This window comes from Falco peregrinus, chromosome 6 (assembly GCF_023634155.1).
Source record: "Falco peregrinus isolate bFalPer1 chromosome 6, bFalPer1.pri, whole genome shotgun sequence".
In the NCBI taxonomy this organism is placed as follows: domain Eukaryota; kingdom Metazoa; phylum Chordata; class Aves; order Falconiformes; family Falconidae; genus Falco; species Falco peregrinus.
This window is the reverse complement of record NC_073726.1, coordinates 82,778,062-82,799,509: the sequence shown is the minus strand read 5'-3', so window position 1 is coordinate 82,799,509 and position 21,448 is coordinate 82,778,062. Positions and strand designations below refer to the sequence as shown.

Sequence of the window (21,448 nt, the reverse complement as noted above, 5' to 3'; positions counted from 1 at the left end):
TGAGTGGTTCTCATAATTTGTTTTCCATTATTCTGTCTAAAGTATACCATTACCATATCCCAGAACCGAAACCAAATCTCAAGCCCCTTCACCAAATCAAAGAGCTCTGATTGTTATGTACAGAGAAAGACTTATGTGCACTGGAGCTCTTGGAACTTTACAGCTACACAAGCTTTTGTACATTTACTTACCATACTACTATTTAGTAATATTCTTCCCTAAAAGGAAAGGCATTTAGAAACTGAAATGTGAAAAGAAGCAACACTTTTTTTAAAAAAAGTGTGCTGAAAATTTGCTCAATGTTGATATGGATGCCTTCAAATTCTGTTCGGTATTTTTCACCTTGTACCTACAAGACACTTCACAAGCCTGAGCTTTTGCCTACAGCTGGCATTTTATTCTGGAGTAGCATCAATTTACTATATTTACATCTATTTATGATTACACACTACAAATGTCTGTTTATCAGCAAAATACGGTAACAACATTCATAAAATACATTAATATTAATGCCAGAAATTACTGTATTATGATAACTGGGGGGGCGGGGGGAGGCTTCTGTTAAGACAGTGGAATTAATTTGGAGGGAGAAAATACCTGTACTTATCTAGAAGAGGAAAAAACAATGTACTTTTATAAAAATACATGGTTCCAAGTACAGTTAATTGTTTTTTTAAATGGAATTTGAAGTAGTGGTTGAAGTAAACTCATTAGAGCTGAAGCCTAAACATAAATATGCATCTCAACCCCAGAAGTAATAACTCACATCTTCATTTGCCATTAATGTCCAGTGCATATTAATCTGAGCCTGAACCTTCAGCAGGTATAAAAGATTTTTTTAAAATAGAAGTAATATTTTGCACATCTAGACTTCATGGTTTGTAGTATTTGAAAATATCTTGCTTTACCATATGCCTCTCTGGGTCAGAAAACCGTACCAGCAATGTCTCTAAGTATCACAGGTATCAAATAAAGTCCCAAAATTGTAGCGTATTTTAGCCCTCAAAATAAAGACACAACCTCAACTCTCTTTTTCCAACATCAACTGCATATGTTGATCTGCATTTCATGCACTGAACGTCACAGCCTTCTTAATCTCATCAGTTTTCCTGGACAGAGAACTCAAAAGTGCCATTTACTTAACTTCATAATAGGTGTACCATGTGCTCTGCCTTTACCCTATTCACATGATGCCTGAGAGTATACCCCCAGCCCAGGGTGAGATCCTGGGCATGACTCTTCACCTGCCCCCACAGCATTACACAGTGCTGAACAATGATGTTTTTTTCTATTGCTCAGAGAACAGCAGCAGCAATCTGCTGTCTGTGCTACTCGGTCTGCTTTTCATCAGGGCTCTAAGTTGACATTGAGTTCACAGTCACTGGCTAAGCAAGTAACTATTTGCTATATGCTCTATTTAAAAAATGAATAAACTAATGGTTAAATTTGAGGATTGCAGGAGGGCATAACCCCGGAGTCCAGAAAGCATCAGTGAGAAAAGCATGCTCAGCACACCATCTGCAACTGCAGAAGACCCTCTGGCATCATCTTAGCAAGTTCCATGTCCCACATTCCTTCTCATGGGGAGCTCTCAGTTTGACACAACACACAGGGAAGCAGCAGTAGAGATGGAGACTTGACAAGAAAATAACTAGTATCATCAGGATGTGGAATGCTATTTATGATGTGGGTGTCTGTGTACTTCTGTCTCTCTGACTAGGGAAGTTCAGCAAGACTGAGGAGGAGTTTGGGAGAAGAGTTGAAGGAAAACATAAATTGGTCTTTAAAAAAAGTGAGTTTGGGCTTTTTTATTATCAATTCTTACTATACACATATACTATGCTATTACAATTAGAAGCTAAACTTCAACTTCTATGCAGATATACTAATATACATAATTTAAACCAGCCACAATTTGACAGTCAATACTTAACAATCACATATTGCCAAGCTGCAGGAAGATTTCTGGTAGGAAAGGAAGAAGGTAAGAAAGCAATGAGGATCCGCTTCTCTTTGTTGCAGTTAAACCTACTTACCATCCCTTTTGGACAGAGGCATCCAGATATGCAGCCATGGCTGATGCACTCCAAGTCGTAGTTCTGGCAAGTCTTGGCACACTCCAACCCTTCAGCTCTTGGGTTGTTTGCAGGACAGATAAAGCTTTCCATGGGGGATCTGCATGTCAAGCTCCTTTTTACTTTAAAAAATAAATTTACAAAAATTGCAATTAGAACTTAAGTATTGTTAGTACAGTATTTTTCTAAAGGATAGATCAAGATTTTAAATAGAAAACTAATCTAGGATATAGACTGGAAAAATGCCACTACACCCCTATGCATGACATTGTAAAGGCAACAGCCCCCACTTCCCATGAAGTGACCTCAGTTATGTTATCATAAAAGTACGTATTGTAATACAGAAGCAAAAAAGCTGCACTAAGCTAAGTACCATTTTAACAACAAAAATCATGCAATTCGAGATTGCACTAGGGCTATAAGCAGTTTAGCATGAAACAGGTATTTCAACCTGTAGGCAGTGTACACTAGCAATGGTAGCACTAAATTGATATTCTATAAGAAGCAACAGCATCATATACTATTGTACTTAGAACCACTTCCAACACTGAGTATAACCACACTGGTGACTGTTAATAACAACGCCCTTATCTTAAATACAAGTTCTAAAACTCTTTGAGACTTCAGGTTCTGACAGACCAAAATGTCCCAGGAAACTCCAGGTTATTATTTCAAGCAGTGCTAGCAATATGTCTCTGAGGTTTTCTAAGTCTTAACACCCTAATATCAGGAAAATTGTATCTTAACAGCATTAAGGTAAGAGTTTGGTGAGATATACAACTAGAAAGCTACACCTGAAGAACAGCGGGGGCCAACCAGTGACATTGTTACTGGTGGTCTACCAAGCAACATTAATCACATCACCGACCAGTCATATATATGGTGTTTTCCACTGGAAGCTTGGCAGTAAGATGCCTGGTAGTTTATCAGAAGATGCAAAAGCAAGTAACAACTCTTTGGCTCCAAGGCACTGGTAAATACCACCAAAATTTTTCTCCAAACACCTTGAACGGGTACACTTGGCAGTGTGCCATGGACGACACTGTGTTTGGGGTTACTCCTGGTATTTGCATAGGGAGATTCCTGGGCCTCACCAAATCCCCACTAGCCCTGTCCCCTCTGAGATGCATCCAAGCTCAAAACTCCTCCCCGTCACAATCCTGTAAGCTCCATCCATGTATCAGTGGGGAACCTCAAACCGTCCCAGACTGATGCTGTCCTGCTCTCCAACGCAGTGCCTAGCTCTGCAAGGCAGTTGTCAGTCTCCAGGAGGTTTTACAGCAAGATGCCTGGTGGCTTTAAAAAGCTTCATTTACACCAGAAAGGGGAGCTTGCAACTAAGCAGTCGGAAGCAGAAGGTATAAAGCTGGCTGGTTACTGATGAGGCATGATCCTCAAATAGCAACCGGGGGCCTCAGATCACTGCCAAGAGACCCCTTAACATCTTCAACGAAAGAGAGACTGTAGTGGCTAACTATCATTTTGAGAGGTGGCATTCAATGATCTCTGCATCCTCCCGTGCAAATATTTGGTTTCTATTCTGTAATAAATAAATAAATAAAAGTTTAAAAAATTAGAAAGAGACTCATAACATCACCAGCCACTGCAACCTCTGGTACTTCTTCCCTGTCCTAATTACCAAAAGATTGATAAGGGGGGGAGGGGGGGGGAAGAAAGAAAAAAAAAGAAAAATCAGAAAAAATGTAATTTTTATTTAAGGCATACTAACTTCTGGCAGATGGTCTCTCATCAGCAAAAACATCTGGCAGGAAGGCACCAGGAACTCTGTTTGTACTGCAGTGCATGAAACCATTTTCACAATAGCTAAGAAAAACAAATAGAGCTTCTATTTAACAAAGTGACATTTAGCTTTCACTCACACTGTTTTTTACAGACAGGCCTGCAGGGAACTTGTCAGAGTATCAAAATTACACCTCACATTGGGGCTGATCTGTTGCTCTCCATCTACTGCGCTTATCAACCTTAAGAGCAAACCTTCCTTAAAATAGTTGATGTGATATACTAGCATGGTAACCCAGCTGTATGCTAGCCCTGTCCTGCTGAATTCAATGCATCGGCTCAGGCATAAAGCTGGGCAAGATAATAGGTCTGCTGTGGTAAAGAGGTAAGGGACCACTTCGTTCCTGCAACTCATGACTTCTGTTGTAGAGGAGAAAAGGAGAAGACACTGTTCCCAAAACTGGGCTTGCCAGGAGCTGCCCAGCAATTACATTCCTACTGTCAGTGTACTGCTACTCAATTTAAAAATAAGAAATGCTTTTTAATATTTGCATCTTTGATAGAGGTAATTAGGTTTTAACGTTTAAGAAATGTATCTCAGTACATTAAAGTGACATTTTAAAAGCCTACAAAGTAGGTGTTGTCAGTAATTAAACTCCATTTCAAACTGGCAGGAACTATTCATGGAACAGGGCTTAATACTGTGTTCTGACTAAGGTGACATTTGAAATTATATGGATAGAGATGCAACAGGAAAACTCACCATTTGGTTTGTTGGAGGCAAAATCTTGCCCTTTTTTAAACTCCTTTCAGTGGAGGTAAAGGAACTGAGGAACTGAAGCAGTTAATCATTCAGGCTATCCAAAAATTTGAGTCACAGCATGCAGGGATGAATTACGAACATTGCACTTACCACATGGTGTAATGATCTGAAAAGACGTCCTCTGGCTGGAAGATCTCACCATCATAATAACAAGAGCAGTGGGACTTTGGCACGCACTGCTCACGCTCATCAAGGTAGTGCCCAGGGGGACAGTAGCATCCTTCTACACAGAGTTCATCACAGTCCTCGTCTGGGTAGGACAGAGATCTGCAGGTCTGGTTGCATGGCATCCCACACTGCCGGTACACTTGGCCTTCAGGACAGGTCATTGCTGTTGAACGATGTGCACATCAGGGAGACTGGCATTTGATCCAAAGCCAACTAAAGGAAAAGCTGCCTAAACTAGACCGGGAAGCTGGGAATTAAAATGTATTTACACAATCTACTCATCAGTGCAGGCCCGTATTACTGTCTCCTTAAGTCTGCAGCACCAGTGAAGCCTACGGCACTGCTTATACATACACAAGCAAAACTTTACTACGTGCAGTTCCCAGTAAAGGTCAGGATTGGATTGCGATCCCTGCAATCAAAATCCATCCACAAAATTTCATTCAGAATGAAAAACACAGGCTCTGTCCAACCTCTGTTATTACTGAGACCTGCAGGTTAGGAGCTTTAGAAGTGTCATGTACACATTCACACTTTTCTTCCTTTGCAACCCAGTTAGGGACAATTTGGTCAAAATAAGAAGTAGGGTAGGGTTCTGCCTTGGTAAGCAGGTGCTACAATACTTAAAAGCCTCACATCCCAGCAGCTCTCGGTGATTTCTATGGAAACAAGTGCAAATAAAGAAGTAATTTAGTGATTATGGAGCCAAACCTTAGGTACTAACGACTTTCCATGATTGATTGATTTTTATGGAGAGCTAATTAGGGTCTTTGGAGCTATTTTGGTTGCTTTGTTTATAAAACTTCGACGAAGTTCTACAGCACTGATTTTGAGGCAATCTCCTCTGCATACATCAGCATCGGCACCAGGTGGCAGCTACGACAACACATTGCAGAAGATGAGAAAACAAGTTAGTATTATCAAGGGCTTTTAACAGGCCCCTGACCAGCTTACAAAACCTGTCGTTTGCATCAACCTTCCAAAGCAAACGGCTGGAGTTGTGCGGTGATGAGGTAGGATGTTCAGTGGAGCAAGGGATGCAGCTGCAAATAAAAGCTGACACATTTGCACTGTGCTAAAACCAAGATGAAGGGGTTACAGAGAAAGCTCTTCCCCTTGTCATCACAGCAGAATGATTCAATAATCCCTACCCTCTCTTCTGTAAGCACACATCCCTGGGAACCGTAGCAGCAATGACAGTTAAAAAAAAAAAACCCAAACAAAAAACAAAAATAAAAAACCCCACACCAAAAAACAACTATAGCAAGGCTACTGCCCTGCAGCCTCACCCAGCTGTTAGCAGGGCTGAACTGACACTGAGGCTAACAAAGCAAGCCCTACATGCTAACTAACATCTAATGCTTACCTTCACAAAATTCCTCTGAAATAGTTACTTCTACTTACTGAAGACAGGCATGGCTGCACCAACATCTCCCCAACTTCTGTTGAGGCACCTGAAGTCCCATACATGGGACCATAAGCCCTTAACCTAAGGATCCAGCCCAGACGCATCTAAGGTGACATGAAGCATTCTGCAGAGCAAAGATCTCCCATGTTTGGGACCTGGGCCCAAACTATTTAACAAGAAATTTACATGTGCTCATCAACACAGTAGGCCAAGTAAATACCTCGTAACTCAGAAGTAGGTGATAGATTCACTCACAGTTAAAGGAGTCTTTGGCAGCTATTCACAGAACAGTGCTTCTAATTTACATAAACAAGATCTTTGCAGTAAATCAAATATTGAAAAGGCACAGCCCTGGGCTGAGGACAATTTTAAAAGTAACTTTCATCACTAAAGGCATGTACAAGCAGGATAACCATGAAGTCTCAGCCAAAAATATGATTTGCTACATAGGAACCTCTGGAAATAAGGAACTGGTTTGGCAGATTTCAGGTGGGTACACCAGTTTACCAGAGTTTTAAGGTTCAAAAAGGATGGGATAACTAAGCCAAACATCCTGCTCTGCTTTCTAGTCAGTGGTACCACTCCCTGCCCACAGGGACAACTTTGCAGTGGATCCCTTTCTTAGCTAAAGCTTTGTAACTCATCCATGCACTTCCTACAATTTTAGAAACATCCCCCATTTTTCCAGTTATGCTACTCAATGTCATGTTCACACTCCAAGTCCCAATGCTGTCCTCCATCACCTTCCAGCAACATCTGTTTTTAACACCAAAAGGCAAGACCTGACCTGGGAGCAGACTGTTGTCTGCACACTTTGTAATACAGTCACTAAAAAAAAAAACACATCCCATTATTGCCAGGAAAATGAGAGGAAAAGGCGAGGTGCACCTACTCTGTACGGATGCCTATTACAAAACCAAAACAGCTCAACGATGTGCGCTGAAGATCAGCCTTTCTCAGGAATAAGATGGAAAATAGTGGAAAAAGCACTGGGAAAATGTGTATCCAATTAGATAATTCATCCAGCTTCTTGTGGGTGGGTTTTCAACCCAGAGTGAAAAAGGCATAAATCCTGACCAGTTTCTTGGGTAGCACAAGGTGAAAACACAATCACATCTAGGTCAGATGTTCTGGGTCAAGACGTACCCTGTGAGGACTAGATTGAACACAGCTGCTCTACCAGCACCAGCCAGCATGTTGAGCCCCACCATGTAAGGCAGCCACCCTCAAATGCTGCTCAGAGTCTGCCCTTAATTCCCTACTCCTCACTCCAGCGCTCTTGGATTTATCCCATACAAATCCTCTTACAGAAGCCATTCAAAGACAAAAAACTATCCCAGCACCACCACATTATCAACAGGACCTAAAACCTGAAGAAAGATTTAGGAATCTGTTGACCGATTCCCCTTTGCTACAAAACAACACATACATACATATATACACACACGAGACACAGAATCATTTAGGTTGGAAAAAAATCTTTAAGATCATCGACTCCAACCATTAAACTAACACTACCAAGTGCACCACTAAACCATGTCCCTGCTCTCCACATCTACGCAACTTTTAAATGCCTTCAGGGATTTACACTCAACCACTTCCCTGGGCAGCCTGTTCCAGTACTTGACAACTCTTTTGGCGAAGAAATTTTTCCTAATATCCAATCTACACCTTCCCTGGTGCAACTTCAGGCCATTCCCTCTCATCCTATCACTTGTTACTTGGGAAAAGAGACCGACATCCACCTCACTACAGCCTCCTTTCAGGTACTTGTATAGAGTGATATGATCTCCCTTGAGCCTCCTTCTCTCCAGAGTAAACCACCCTTGTTCCTTCAGCTGCTTCTCCTAAATCTTGTTCTCTAGACCCTTCACCAGCTTCATTGCTCTTCTTTGGAAGCACCTCAATGCCTTTCATGCAGTGAGGGGCCCAGAACTCAACTCGGTATTCAGAGTGTGGCCTCACCAGTACAGGGGACAGTCACTTCCCTGGTCCTGCTGGCCACATTCTTTCTGATACAAACCAGGATGCTGTTGGCCTTCTTGGCCACCTGGACACACTGGCACTTCACATTCAGCCAACTGTTGACCAGCACCCCCAGGTCCTTTTCTGCCAGGCAGCTTTCCCGCCACCCTTCCCCAAGCCTGCACCTTTGCAGGGGTTGTTGTGACCCAGGTGCAGGACCTGGCACTTCTCCTTGTTGAACCTCATACAATTCGCCCCGGCTCATCAGTCCAGCCTGTCCAGATCCCTCTGCAGAGCCTTCCTGCCCTCAAGCAGATCAACACTTCCACCCAATTTGGTGTCATCTGCAAACTTACTGAGGGTGCACTCAACCCCCTCGTCCAGATCATTGATAAAAATATTAAATAAAACCAGCTCCAATACTGAGCCCTGGGGAACACCACTTGTGACCAGCCACCAGCTGGATTTAACTCCATTCACCACCGCTCTTTGGGCCTGGCCATCCAGGCAGGTTTTTTACTGAGTTTTTTACATGCATGTACATGAGAGCCTGCCCTTCACAGTATGGCCTATCTGCTCCTTTCATGCAGCATGAAGGGAGTGGCTCTGTTGCTTATTCATGACAAGCTACAAGGGTACAAGTCAGCTCTTAAACAATCAAACTGCAACTAAAATAATTTCCAAGACTTGGGAGATTAATGTGCTTGTTAGCTTGACACCCAGCAGAAGTGCTGTGCTACACTAATGACTTGCCTCCCTGCCACTTATCCACTTCAGATCAACCAAACCGGTTCTGTCAAGTCATTTCCCAAGAAACTGAATCTCCGTTGACCAAGGCAGGCACCGAGTATGTGTGCAGTGCACTGGGCCATCAGCACAAATTACACAACCTGCACATTCACCTCTCAAGCCCATTAAAAGAGGGATTTTTCTCCTTCATGTGACAGGAGATGTCTAGGGCACCAGGATTATTTAATGGGGGCTGATGGATCTGCAATCAGGGAAATCGTCACTTTACGAGCACATAAAGCGCTCTGTAATGCACAGAAAGGAAGAAGCAGCTCTGTGCTATTAAAGATTAATTGTGAAAATTGACTTGTTCAATTACAGAAAGAACGATGGTGCATTATTGCTGCTCTTTCTTTCAGCCTCCAGACCTGCACAGTTTTAAAAGGATTTTTATTACATTACTGTTCCACTATCTGAACATTTACATAAATTAGGTAAAATATTATGAAACCATGCAGCAGTTTAACATAAACTGGTTTTGCTCTCATTCGCAGTAAATACCCTCCAGCCTGCAGAAGCTGTAGTCGCTGACCTTACAGGTACAGACCCTACCAGGTGGAAGGCCAGTGACCTCTCCTTCTCTTTTGTCCAGTTTCTACACACTCAGATCATAAATGTTTTTCCCATGCACTGTTTGGGAAGAAGTAACAGAACAGATCTGGACAGCTGCCAAGCATACATGCTTTCCCCCCAAAATTTTCAATTGTCTTCTTTCCTCAATAGTAAACTTACTCAGGAAAATGGAAAAACCTCAATTTCACAAATATTTATAGGGAAAATTGTGTCCATCTTCAATCAAAATTCCATTGCAATGAATTTTTTCCTACCACATTGACCTAACAGAGAAAGAAAATAAATAAAATACGTTGGCTTCTTCTGCTCCAGCTTCTTAACAGTTTGGCTATTAATCTTGCAAAAACATCCTATTCTCTCTGTTAACCCCACCTCGGTAACCCAAAGCTGCAGCCTGAATTTTTGTTCTATCCTCTCGTAACATCTCATCTTTTAGACTGCAAGCTTTTGAATGAGCACTGCCATTTATTACAAGTAGCATTCTGCAAACAGTCCTCAGGGGAATTAAAAACTCAACCTTTACTGACTCTCATAGGAGTTAAATGTCTACACAAAAAAAACACAGACAAAAAACCCCACTATTTTGCTAGCTCAGTGGTGCCACCCATGGCCTGTTGATCAATGTTCAAGATCTCATCTTGAACCAGCTGCCACATCATACTAGAATTTACACAGAGCAGAAGGAAAGGAGCTCATATGTGGTTAGAAAAATTATATCCACCCGCTAGCTGAATGGCGTACACAAAATGAGATCTGACACAGATCTCAGACTGCTGCACTGACAGGGTGATTATCAAAGTGCTAAGAGAGATACATATCAGAGAGTTTGCAGGATCTCCATCCTTGGAGATACTCAGAACTTGTCTGGACAAGCCACCTGGCAATCCGCTGTTGTTTACTCTGCTATGAGCAGGGTTGGTACCAGTGGTCCATTCTGATACAAGTTTGTCTACACTGGTATGATTCTGTTCTGTGACCAAGTACCTGCCTTTGTGCTTCCTCTATTCCTTCAACTTTGGGTAATGTCAGAGGTCACAGATCAATCAGGTCAGGACCTGGGAAGCTTGGGCCTCAAAAGAAGGACATACCAAAAAAAATTCATGCATCACTACAAATCACTTGGAGATTTCTACCCTGGGATATTTAAAAAGTTTTCAGGTGAGTAGCTAAAACTTAAATGTAGCAGAAAATGGAAATCCAGTCAAAAGCTCTGCTGAGGTATGTCAGGTGACTGCTTCTCTCCCCCAGTGCTGAGCAGTCTCTGTGAACTGTTTTTGCATCCTTGCTTTGCATCGTTTGTCGTATGAAATATTTGGCACCTTGCTGAAATTATCTCATTCTAAGTTTTTCACCTGACATTGCTGTGAAATTTCTTCCAGACAGGAAAACAAGTGGAGTTTAGGAGTGTTTCACTTACGGCAGAAGTCGGGTTCTCTCCACTGGACCAGGATGTTCTTCCTAGCACAAGCTGCTGCATAATTAGCAATAGCAGAGCACAGACAATCCTTGCCATTGGAGCAGGAGCAAACATCAAAGCGGCAGTTCTTCACATAAGGAGTGGGACTGACTTCATGGTGACAGGGTTCAAATGCAGAAGACATCAGAACTGAGCAGGAGTCCTCAGCATATTTGGCTAAAAAGAGAAAAATTACATGCTTCCACTGAATCAATCAGCAGCTTTCAAGAAAATCTAGTGGAGGCACAGCAAATATTCTTTTTTCTTTTGGGAAAAAAAAAAACCACACAGAAGACTAAAATAGGATCAAGTAGGCATAGATAGCATCATAGCTTATATGTCATGAGCTCCACTGAAAGAATAATGTTTCACTAGTAAAACAAATCAAGGAAAAATAATACTTTTATATTCTGTTACCACTATTTCTGGTGCTGTACTTCCTCTTACAGGGCCTCTGCTTTCTGCTGCTTTTTATATTTGCAAAATTAAACCTTCTAGGCTGCACTATACTTGCAAATTACCAGCATTTGCTCTAATCTACAGCCATAGAATTTTCTGTGTGCTTGCTCCCCCCCAAAATCAGAGGTTGCTGTAACACTTGGGACAAGAAAACTGCTCTGAGAATTTCTCTCGGTGTCCAACCTGGACAGCCAAGCAGTATGGAGGGAAAGAGGAAGGCTGTTTGTTGGCATGCAGTAAAAAGAAGGGAGACAAGGCATCAGGAAAAGTGCATAAGGAGCAAGGACAGAGGGGTGAAGATGACAGGTGTTTTGTCCACCCAGAGGATAAACATAGTATTGTTATCGCTTGTAAAAGTAGTTTCAGGGTCGCGAGTTTGTGCTGTGACTGTGATGGTCTAACTCTGTGGTTCAAACTGAACAGTCGCATAATCCCACATTACTGATTTTTGTTGTCAGTTTTCACAAAAAATTACATTTGCCTTAGGAAGACTGCGTCGATCAGCACCTCCCTTTGTTTGTTTCTCTTTTGGTTGGTTGGTTTTGGGTTTTGGGGTTTTTAGCAGTGATTACAGTTACCTCGCTGGTAATGTAAGCAAAACCAGCTTTCTACTCTTTTCCCTTATTTTTCTTTTTTTTTATTATTGTTATGTAAAACGGAAGATCACAGTTTGCAGCACATGTTAATTTTGGATGGAGTTCAGTACCTAAACGAGGATTGAGATTGCAGGGGTCACTGTCTTGTTTTAACAAGTCTTGGCAGCCTGGATTGAGCTTCCAGGAGTTTCCAAAATCTTCCAGAAGAGCTTCTACCATGCCCGAAGGTGTAAGAAAATCATCCCCTTGGTTACCATTGTAATTTCCACATAGCCCGCACATCTTTTCGGAATAGACTGGAGACAGCTAAGGAAGACAACATTAGCCTGATCATCCTCCAGAACAGGTCACCACTGCATAGCAAGATTTTCTAAAGAATGAACAATACACAATTTAACAATCAAGGAAAGTCTCAAATACACATTAAAAGACTATAGATACAATTGCATTGTACTACGTTTTTAAACTTCTAACAAAAATGCTACTATTAGCAGCAGGACAATTTTTGGATGGCACAGTAACAATTTCAAGATGGTAACTGAGGGTAAGTATGAGAAAAATCGCTTATTTTTATGCTTTGATCAGCCCTCCAGTTTAGTCCTTCCCTGTTTTTCCCCTTCCTTCCTGTAAATGAACAGGGCAACAGTGGAGGTTGCATTTTTAAACATAATTAGATGATTATCTTTCCAATGGTAATTTGGGAAAAGGTACTGCACTTGAAACCATTTCACATTTCAACAAAACAGTGAAGATTAAGAAAATTTGAACAGATCGGTTTTGTCACAAAACAGAGGCAATGTTGGAGGAGTTGTTTGCCTCACCATTAAGGACCATTAATAAAGTAAGGAAGAGAGTACTACCGCTAAAGCTACATTACCTCACATCAGAGCCTCCTCCTGCCTAGAGAAAATTATGACGCGCTACAAGCAGCATTGCAAACAACCCACATAGCAGACACACTTTTCCACTTTGTCACACTCTTGCTGCAAATGAAGGGACAGCTTTTCCACTTTGTCATACTCTTGCTGCAAACGAAGGGACAGCTGAAATGGGACCCTAAACTTAGAGGTAAGCAAGGGGAAATCTCCTAAGCAACATCTGCAACACAAAGGCACCAATATTTATTCGAGTAGGAAATGTCAGTTTCTATCAGAAGTAAAGATCTGGTGTACCACAAGTACTACCAACTGTCCTCGGGAGCTGACTTAGTGCTTTAATGCTACAGTAGTTCTCTGTATTCATTTAGTAGAGTGCTACTAGTTAGACTGGCAGGAGTAACCAGTGAAAACAGAACCAAGAAAGCCAGAAAAACATTTTTAAAGAAAACTGCTTTTCTGTAAAATTAAAAATAAAAACATCCTCCAAAATACAACCTAATACTACCTTCCCTTCAGACACAGTGGCCAGAGAGCAAATATGGGCCACCAGAAAGAACAACCATGAATTACTAAAGGATACATATTCTTATTGCTCCGATGGCCAAGGAAGCTACTCTTTCACGTACTCTGCAGATGGACAGTGACTCATACAACCCCAATTTCTGACATATTTTCAAGTGGAACCTTGAATCACAAATGCCAATTGGTGACCACAAATGGTCACAGAAAGGGGAGCCTTCTTGAGGAACATCGAAAGAATTTTTACCAGAAGTCTGGCCAAGGTAATGGAAGTGTATCACTTCCCCCAATTGTCAGAAATACTTGGCAACAAGTTAGTCTACAAATCCAGCATAAATTAAGTCTCCAAAAGCAATTAAAAAGATGCTTTAGATACTCAGTGAGGGAAAGAGCTTGGACCAGAACTGAATAAATACAGACAATTGGAGAAACTTCCACTGCTTTTATGGGTAGAGGATCTGGAGCAGAAAATTAGATTTGTTTTAACTGTAAGAAAGAATTTGCCAGGCTATACGGGTCTCTGACCAGGCAGAAAAATACTTTGAACACTGAGGAAAGCCAAAACTTCTGAGATGTGCCAAGGGACTGAACTGAATTATGCTCAGCCCAGAAACAACTTCTAGGACCCTCAGAGCACAGACATACAGGCTAGATTGAAACAACAACAAAACCATAGATGCTTTCTGAAGTTATTCTTGACCTTTCTTTTCTGTTGTCTTTTCGGCTCCTGTACTCACTTCTGAACCAGCTTTTGTGAACCTTTACACTGTGCCAGATCTGACATTTAAGGGGGGCAGGCAAGGAGAGTGCAAAAGCAATGCCATGGTTCAGAGAGGGCAGTGCCCACTGCTCAGTAGAAAACCCCAGTAAAACCGGCTTGCTTGGCCAAATTCTCAGTGAGCAAAACCACCCCACACAGTGCCCAGCTGCAGATCTCCTGCCGCAAGTGGGGCTCAAAGGCAGCAGAGCTGTGGCCAAGCACCCATCCACGTAGACGCAGCAGGAGCATGTAGGTCCATAGCCGCGCAGCATCACAGGAGAGCATATCACTGTGACTTAGCATCTGTAGCCCACAGGTCATGACACCAGGAAACAACACTACAGAAGGAGTCATGTTCCTGAGGGAGCAAATACACCCTCAAGGACAACACCTGCAGTCCCTAAGACCTACCAACTGAAAGAAAACAGCCTCTTGTAGGAGCAAAGAGGGCAACAGATAGCTTAGCTGGAGAAGCTGTGATGGGTTATCAGCTGTCTGGAGATCATTCCACAGTAAATAATCTTCCCCCCTTCTCCCACAGGCTTTTCTGCACTGCAAATCATTCTGCAGCTTATAACACACACACATACAAAAAGTGGTTTAGGTGAAGCATTCTGTTGTTGCAGCTAAACTGCTTCCCTTACAGCTCATTTCTTTTAAACTGGGCTTGGGTATTTCTACACTCCACTGCAGTCTGCAGCACAGACGAACCCTAATTGTTAATCAAGGGTGACTTTAAACATTCTTCACAGTAGAAGGAGCATGCAACATATCTTCTGTTGAGTTAATTGATTTTTCCTGGAAATTATGAATAACTTTGTCCCTGGAGCCATATTCTTCCCTTATTTTAAGTCATACAAATCCATTACTTTAGACAGGACAGTCAAAGCAAATTAAAGGAAAATCCTGTTTGGACAGTATCTGCTGAACAAAACACAAAACTGTTCATGGTTAATAATGGCTGTTATTGCACACACACACACACACACAAAAAAGGGGGGGGGGGGGGGGAGAAGATGCCAAGCTGCTGTAGGATGAAAACATTTGTTTCTGGAATACAAAAGGACCTGTATATCACTCTGGGGGTAGCAAAAGAGAATGGAATTTCTAACATGCAACACAAAGCAATTTCTCACTACAGACAAGAAAATCTTTGTACATGTTTGGGTGGGACGAGAGAGGGAGCAAAAAGGCAGAAATAAAACAGAAAGAAAGAGTACCTTCACTAGGAGTTCACCATGACCATCCCAGTCAATCTGCAAATCTTCTCCATAGGTAAGGTGAACTGAAGTCCTCACTGTGCGCTGGATACGGAGGGCACCTTAAGATAACCACAAAGCATCAGTCAACCAAGCCAGGCTGCAGTGTTTCCTTGCCCGGGACTGCTGTGTCACACTGAACAGGCCAACAGAGCAGCTGCCACAGAGCAGGGGGCATGCAGGTCTGCCAAAGTCTGGGAGGCCACACTTCCCAAGTTTCGTGCCTGCTCAGCAGTTTACATCTGCATGAACGTGTGCATAGGCACACTTCAAGGCACTCAGGAGCTCTAGAAGAGGATATATATGCATTCTGCCAAACCTTAGACATTAACTGTGACATTTTACAAGATAACAGGAGGGATTTCAAGCTTCTGGATGAAAAATTATAATAATTTAAAAAAGCACAGACCAACAGTGGTTTTCAAGATCACGTATCACAAATCCAGACCAGCTTAACTCTCCTGATTTTAGAGGAGGTCAGCAAAGGTGTGTCAGCTGCATGGAGAGAAGCTGAAATGGCAGGGCTTCTAGAAGAAGAAAGTGAGAATTTGGTACTGAAAGCACTTTTTGATTGAACTGGGCTAAGGCATGCCAGAGAACACTAGTAAGTAGGACCCCTTCAAAGGCTGGCCAGAGTTAGCCCATGCAACACACCTTGTAGCAAAGGGATCTGTACGTCTTGTCCATTCAGTGAAATTCCTCCTCCATGTTTCATTTTAATGAGGCTGTTGTCCATATCCCGGATTCGGACAGAAGCTGAGCGAGTGCACACAGCATCAGGATCATCTGCACACTACAGAAAGGGGAAAATTTGCCTCAAACCTCGAGCTTTCACTTTATTGGTGACTTAGCCCTATGCCCCCCAGAAAGCATTTTGTTATCTAATTTGGGAGGTGTTAAGTGTCTCCATGGTTTTATGGATTTTGTTTCTGCATCCCACAAACACCAGGCTGGTGGCCTTTCTTCCATTACCCTGCTAATCACGCAGCAGGGAGCTGAGCTGCCTGCAGCTCCCTGTCTCCAAGCCTGGAAAGCAGTCGGCAGGGGTTCCAGCAGACTGCCGGGAGCAGCCTGTGCTGGTGCCCAGTGGTGGCCAGACCCTGCAGGAAGGGCACGCTGCCCTGCACAGCCCATCCGCCTGGGAAACAGCAGCATGGTTCGCAGAGCCCGAGACTTGTGCTGTTATTTTTTCCTGGCTGTGGGTTACGCAGATGAGGAACAGGGATTGCAAGCCCCTGGGTCTCCTCCCTGGTTTCGAAAGGGAAGTTTCAGTCAAAACTCGTTCTGCAAGTTCCCACACACAGATGGCCTCAGAGCTGCGCTATCAGAGCTTTCTAGTGCAGGATACAGACGCAGATGATGCACAGTCACACCCTGTTTCTCCAAACCCTGCGACTTCTCTGTTGCTGGTGCCCTGCAAGGCAGGCTGCTGCTCCCCTTCACCCAGTCAGTCTGCTGATTCCATCATACCTCTCCCTGCCTTCCACTTCTCTGTCCTCTTTCTTCCCTTCTGCTTTATTCAGCATCCTTTTTAGTTTCCAGGTTAGCTCACCTATTCCCACCTGGTCGATTAATTTCACGACTGGGTTAACCTCCCTGTGACACCCCCTCCAGGGTCTCCCTCCCTCCCCGCACCAGACTGGCTCTCTTTCCTGCCTCTCTCCAGCCATCTCTGCCCGCTGACCTCCAGCTGCCTCTCTCACAGCCCTCAGGGGAGGCAAAGAAAGCCAGCAGCTGCTGACCAGCTAGCGAGCAACAGAAATCACCCACCAATATGACGTAATGGAAAGCAACTCAAGGCACTGCTCTGCCTGGGCACCCTACTCGGCTTCCAAGGAAAAGTCCTTTCCCCAGACATCAAGGAGGCACCATCCCTCAGGGTGCTCCGCCAGAGATGCCCTCTGCTCAGCTGGCACAGGGGCAGCCAGGGCTCCTTCCCCAGACCTCCTGACAAACCTCAGCCTCCAGGTAGGCTCCTGGGAGTGGCCACCAGGAGAAGCTAAATGCTTATTATCTAAGGAGAAAGACTGCATCTGTTATTTAAACTAATTATTTCATAGGAAAATTACTTTTGTTGGCCTGTGCCTCTGCAATTTGTATCATGCTCCCGCAGCCCTTCCCGCTCCCTCAGGAGCACGCGCAGGGGCCCACAGGCACCGGCCAAGGCTGCCGTTACCTGCACGGTCTCGATGATCACAGAAAAGGAATTTTCCACGCAGTCTTTGGCAAATAAGTACTGACAGATCCCACTGAAGGTGAAATACTTGTTGTCAAAGCTTTTGAAATGGGACTGGCCAGTGACGGAGCATTCTCCTGAAAAATGCAGAGTGCCATGAATCACCCCAGTGCCAGCTGTGAGCAGAATCCCCCCCCATCCCCCCGCAAGCCGCTGAGGGGGAAGAGAAGCCCAGCAGAGCAGGTTGCACAAGGCCCGAGTTCCCTGCAGACCAGAAAGCACCGGCGAGATGCTTATCTCACTGTTTATTCCTGTAAGTCATTACCAGTAGTAACACAGGCACCAACAAAAGCTGGGGAATATGGTATAAATCGCACTCAGCAGCTGAAATTCACGTCTACGGAAAAGCCTATATAATGTTACAAACAAGGGTCATGAGGACGTCAGCAAATGGCTCAGCTCTCTGCACTGAAGTGGATTTGATTCTTCCTCAGTGGCCCTGGAAATTCAGCTCAGTCACTCAAGCTCTCCGCAGGCTGTCATACCTCGGACCTAAGTGATGGGTGCTGGTGGCACTGACCAATCTTAAACAGCCATTCATGCTCTCTTTTATGCAGGAACTAAGTTTCCCTCTATACAATGGGGAAACAGGCACGGAGAATGGAAGTATTAATGCCTAAGACAGGCAGAGCTGGGAAAGACACTCAGGATTACCCAGCATTAGTCACACACACCATATGCCGGGACGTGTTGCTCCTTTAACCCTATGCAGATGCTTGCAGCATCCCGACATGACACATTTTAAATACACTTTTACTTAGCTCAGTGGAGCACACTGGCATCCATGGAGCTGGCTGCAGAATACAGGCAGTTTTTAAGTTGAAAATCAAAATTTGCAATGAGACTTGTTGCACTCTCACTGCTGTTCTGCTCTTCTGCCGCAGAGACATCTCATTCTCAGTCTGTGTTTCACAGTTGAGTCTGGGCAGATTGTGAGCTCCCCTTTTTTGTGTCTGTACTGATAGTTTTTGAGTATTGCAGTAAGGTTTTATAAAGGAAACAGTGTCTGAAAACTTTCTTCACAACGGCCTCCTTGAATGCAACCCCCCAAAACTGTTGATTCCTTTGTTTGGCTGCCTTGAATACCCATAAGTAATTATAACATGAAAGTAAAAATACCTTATCAAAATGAAGAGCTGGAAAATAATTAGTGTTGGAGTTCTTCCAAGGGCAGAATTTATGCTGGACTTGACTCTGAACCATTGTCTTAATTAACTAGCATAAAGTTGAAAATAATTCCATAGTTACAATAGCTACATCTAAAATCCTTACAGAGTAATGTGAAAGTCTGGCTTGCCCACCCTTCTACTACAAAAAGAGGCTATGTAAGCATATCAGCATCTTAAAATGTTTTGGTAAGTTGTGGTCCTTCATTTCCAGGAAGGCAGTATTCATGTGCCACAACTGGGATTTATTACCCTGTTATGCTAGCGTCTCTGCAAAGACCTCCACAGAGCTTGCAAAGAAATTCTTTCATATGTGAAGATTATCACACTTATGAGATGGCCCCATGGCAAACAAGGTGGGCAGAGACCTCCTTGTCCAAAACAAAATTCAGATGCTGGGCCTACAGCAGCAATCCACTGTCAGAGGATGGAGCAAGGTTAAATGTTACAACCTGGCAGATGAACCCCATGAGTTATCCTCTCTTCACTGCCTTTGAGTCTCACATAAGATCTGTCTATGAACATCAAAGTGCAAACTTCCCTCTTCAACATTCAGTGTTAACCATCTTAAACCAGCCTGTGCTAAAGCACCTCACAGATCCTGAGGATTCTCAGTCTTGCACAGCTCTGGTTTTCCCTAAGAAAAGTCCAGCACCCACTGGATGTTTGTCATCCCCTGCAGAGTAAGGGGGCTTGTTATTTACTAGTTCACCCTGGAAATCCTACTTTCTGTTCTGTCCAATTAAACTTGCACAAAGGTAAAACAAATGTTATTCTACTCAACTTCAGAGTCAACTAACTGGCTATCAGATGTGGAGAACAGATTTTAAAAAACTAGGCATAACCCACCATATTATGCACAGTTTGATTTCCAGGGCGTTCTTTGCAACCAGGAACCAAGAGGACAGGTTTGCAGCATGGAGAGCTAGGGACCGCTACCCAAGGCAAGTCCCAGCCCTTTGTCATCGCTCCTGGAAGGAAAATTTCTTTCCTGCAGCAAAGTCTCTTCTTATGGGTCCCTCTATCTACTCCATTTGGTGTAATGCGTCCCATGAGATTTCCTGAAACCTACTGCCTTTATAATTAATTTACAATATCAGCTTGAGAGCTTCTCGGTAGTGCTAGCCAGCTACTGCCTTCTGAAGCACTCTCTCCAGCTGGGTACCCAGCTTTATCACCAAACTTACAGGTAGGAAATTCATTCCTACAATATAAAGAAACCTTTCCTGACAAACAGGTTGGCAAAAAAAAAAAAAAAATGGAACTACCTTGGAACTTAGGTGAGTCTAAGTACATAAACCTTCTGTGACACATGATTTCAGAAATATTTGTTGAAAAAATAACCAACCAACAATAAAAAATTGCGGCACTATTGCTTCAAATAGAGACAAAACAGAACAGGTAAACAACATAAACTTGGCTACTACTCCGATGAAGGACTGCTGCTTTGGAAGGCTTCGCTGCCCTTCCATACTGTCTCAGTACAGTTTGTAGATGTTAGCAGGTACGTGTAAAACAGCTGCACCTTCAGTCTTGCACAAACCTAGCTGAAAAGTGACTTGGATGTATTGGTGGTAGCTATAAAAATAAGCTGCCTTTCTTTTTGACTTCTGGTCATTCGGCACAGCTTCTCAACTCGGAAAAAGGCAGCAATGTTATATTCCCTCTTGCATGAGGCTGCATATCAACATCTGCCAGCAAGTCTCAATGCCAAGCTTATCTTCATTTCTATAATCACTAAGAAGAAAACATGGCTGGAATTGGCGATAAAAATTTGGCCCACATTCATCATAGCCCAGAAAGCAAGGCCATCAAGAGGTATAACTTAGGTAAAAACTGAAAAAAAATAAATATTTTTTGTTCATCAGCATGTTGCTACCCATTAGCTAAAAGACGTAACAAATCAGCTAGGGCTTGTGTCCTTGATTCTGCATTTTAGACAGTGAGGTTCCCTGCACTTGGAGAAATCTTTAGTGAACACCTCAAGCATATTTCTATTTTGAACATTTGCATACTTCCCCTTCATTGTGTTGGGTTTTTTACTGCTGACACCTCAGGGAAAATGCTATTTCAGTCTAAAGCAGGAGAAAACAGAGCATTGGTGGGTCAGGTAAGCTTAATGTTAATAGAAGGACAGACTTTTTGATAGCCATTTTAAGACTGATGTAATTCTCCTAATTTGTGAGGATTGCACGGTCTCATCTCAACAAAACAAACCAAAACCACCAAACCCAAAAAACCTGCTCTCTCTTTTCCTGTCCTGCCATAACCCCAGTCTCCTCATCCCTCCCATTCTCAGCTCCCAAAAGCAAGGGGAACAAAACCATAAAGAGACATGCTGTCTCCCTGCAGACTTCTGTGCACAACGCAAGCAGAGTCAAATGTTGTTCCAGGTCAAGCAGGCTGAACATAGTGCAGGAACTGAGGCGATGGGCTACAGAACTAGCAGAAGAAAACAAGGAAGGAGGCACTTTGCTGGCCAATGCACAGCATGAAGTCACATTCCCCATGTAGGCAAAAAAACGTGACAGCAGCCACCAGTACCAGTGAGCCTGGGAAGCAGAGTAGGAGAAATAGG

General features: G+C 43.2%; 1 protein-coding gene across 1 annotated transcript in view; it reads right to left on the bottom strand.

Annotated features, from left to right (window-relative positions):
* The window catches only part of VWF (von Willebrand factor), a 144,121-nt gene that overhangs the window by 92,969 nt on the left and 29,704 nt on the right, over positions 1–21,448 (bottom strand). Inside the window, exons 12-19 of the mRNA XM_027782874.2 lie at positions 17,645–17,781; positions 16,123–16,261; positions 15,430–15,530; positions 12,163–12,358; positions 10,959–11,174; positions 4,729–4,969; positions 3,805–3,899; positions 2,037–2,197 (exon numbers count right to left, since the gene is read on the bottom strand). Coding sequence (XP_027638675.2) covers positions 2,037–2,197; positions 3,805–3,899; positions 4,729–4,969; positions 10,959–11,174; positions 12,163–12,358; positions 15,430–15,530; positions 16,123–16,261; positions 17,645–17,781 — 1,286 coding nt within the window. The remainder of the gene's footprint in view (positions 1–2,036; positions 2,198–3,804; positions 3,900–4,728; positions 4,970–10,958; positions 11,175–12,162; positions 12,359–15,429; positions 15,531–16,122; positions 16,262–17,644; positions 17,782–21,448) is intronic.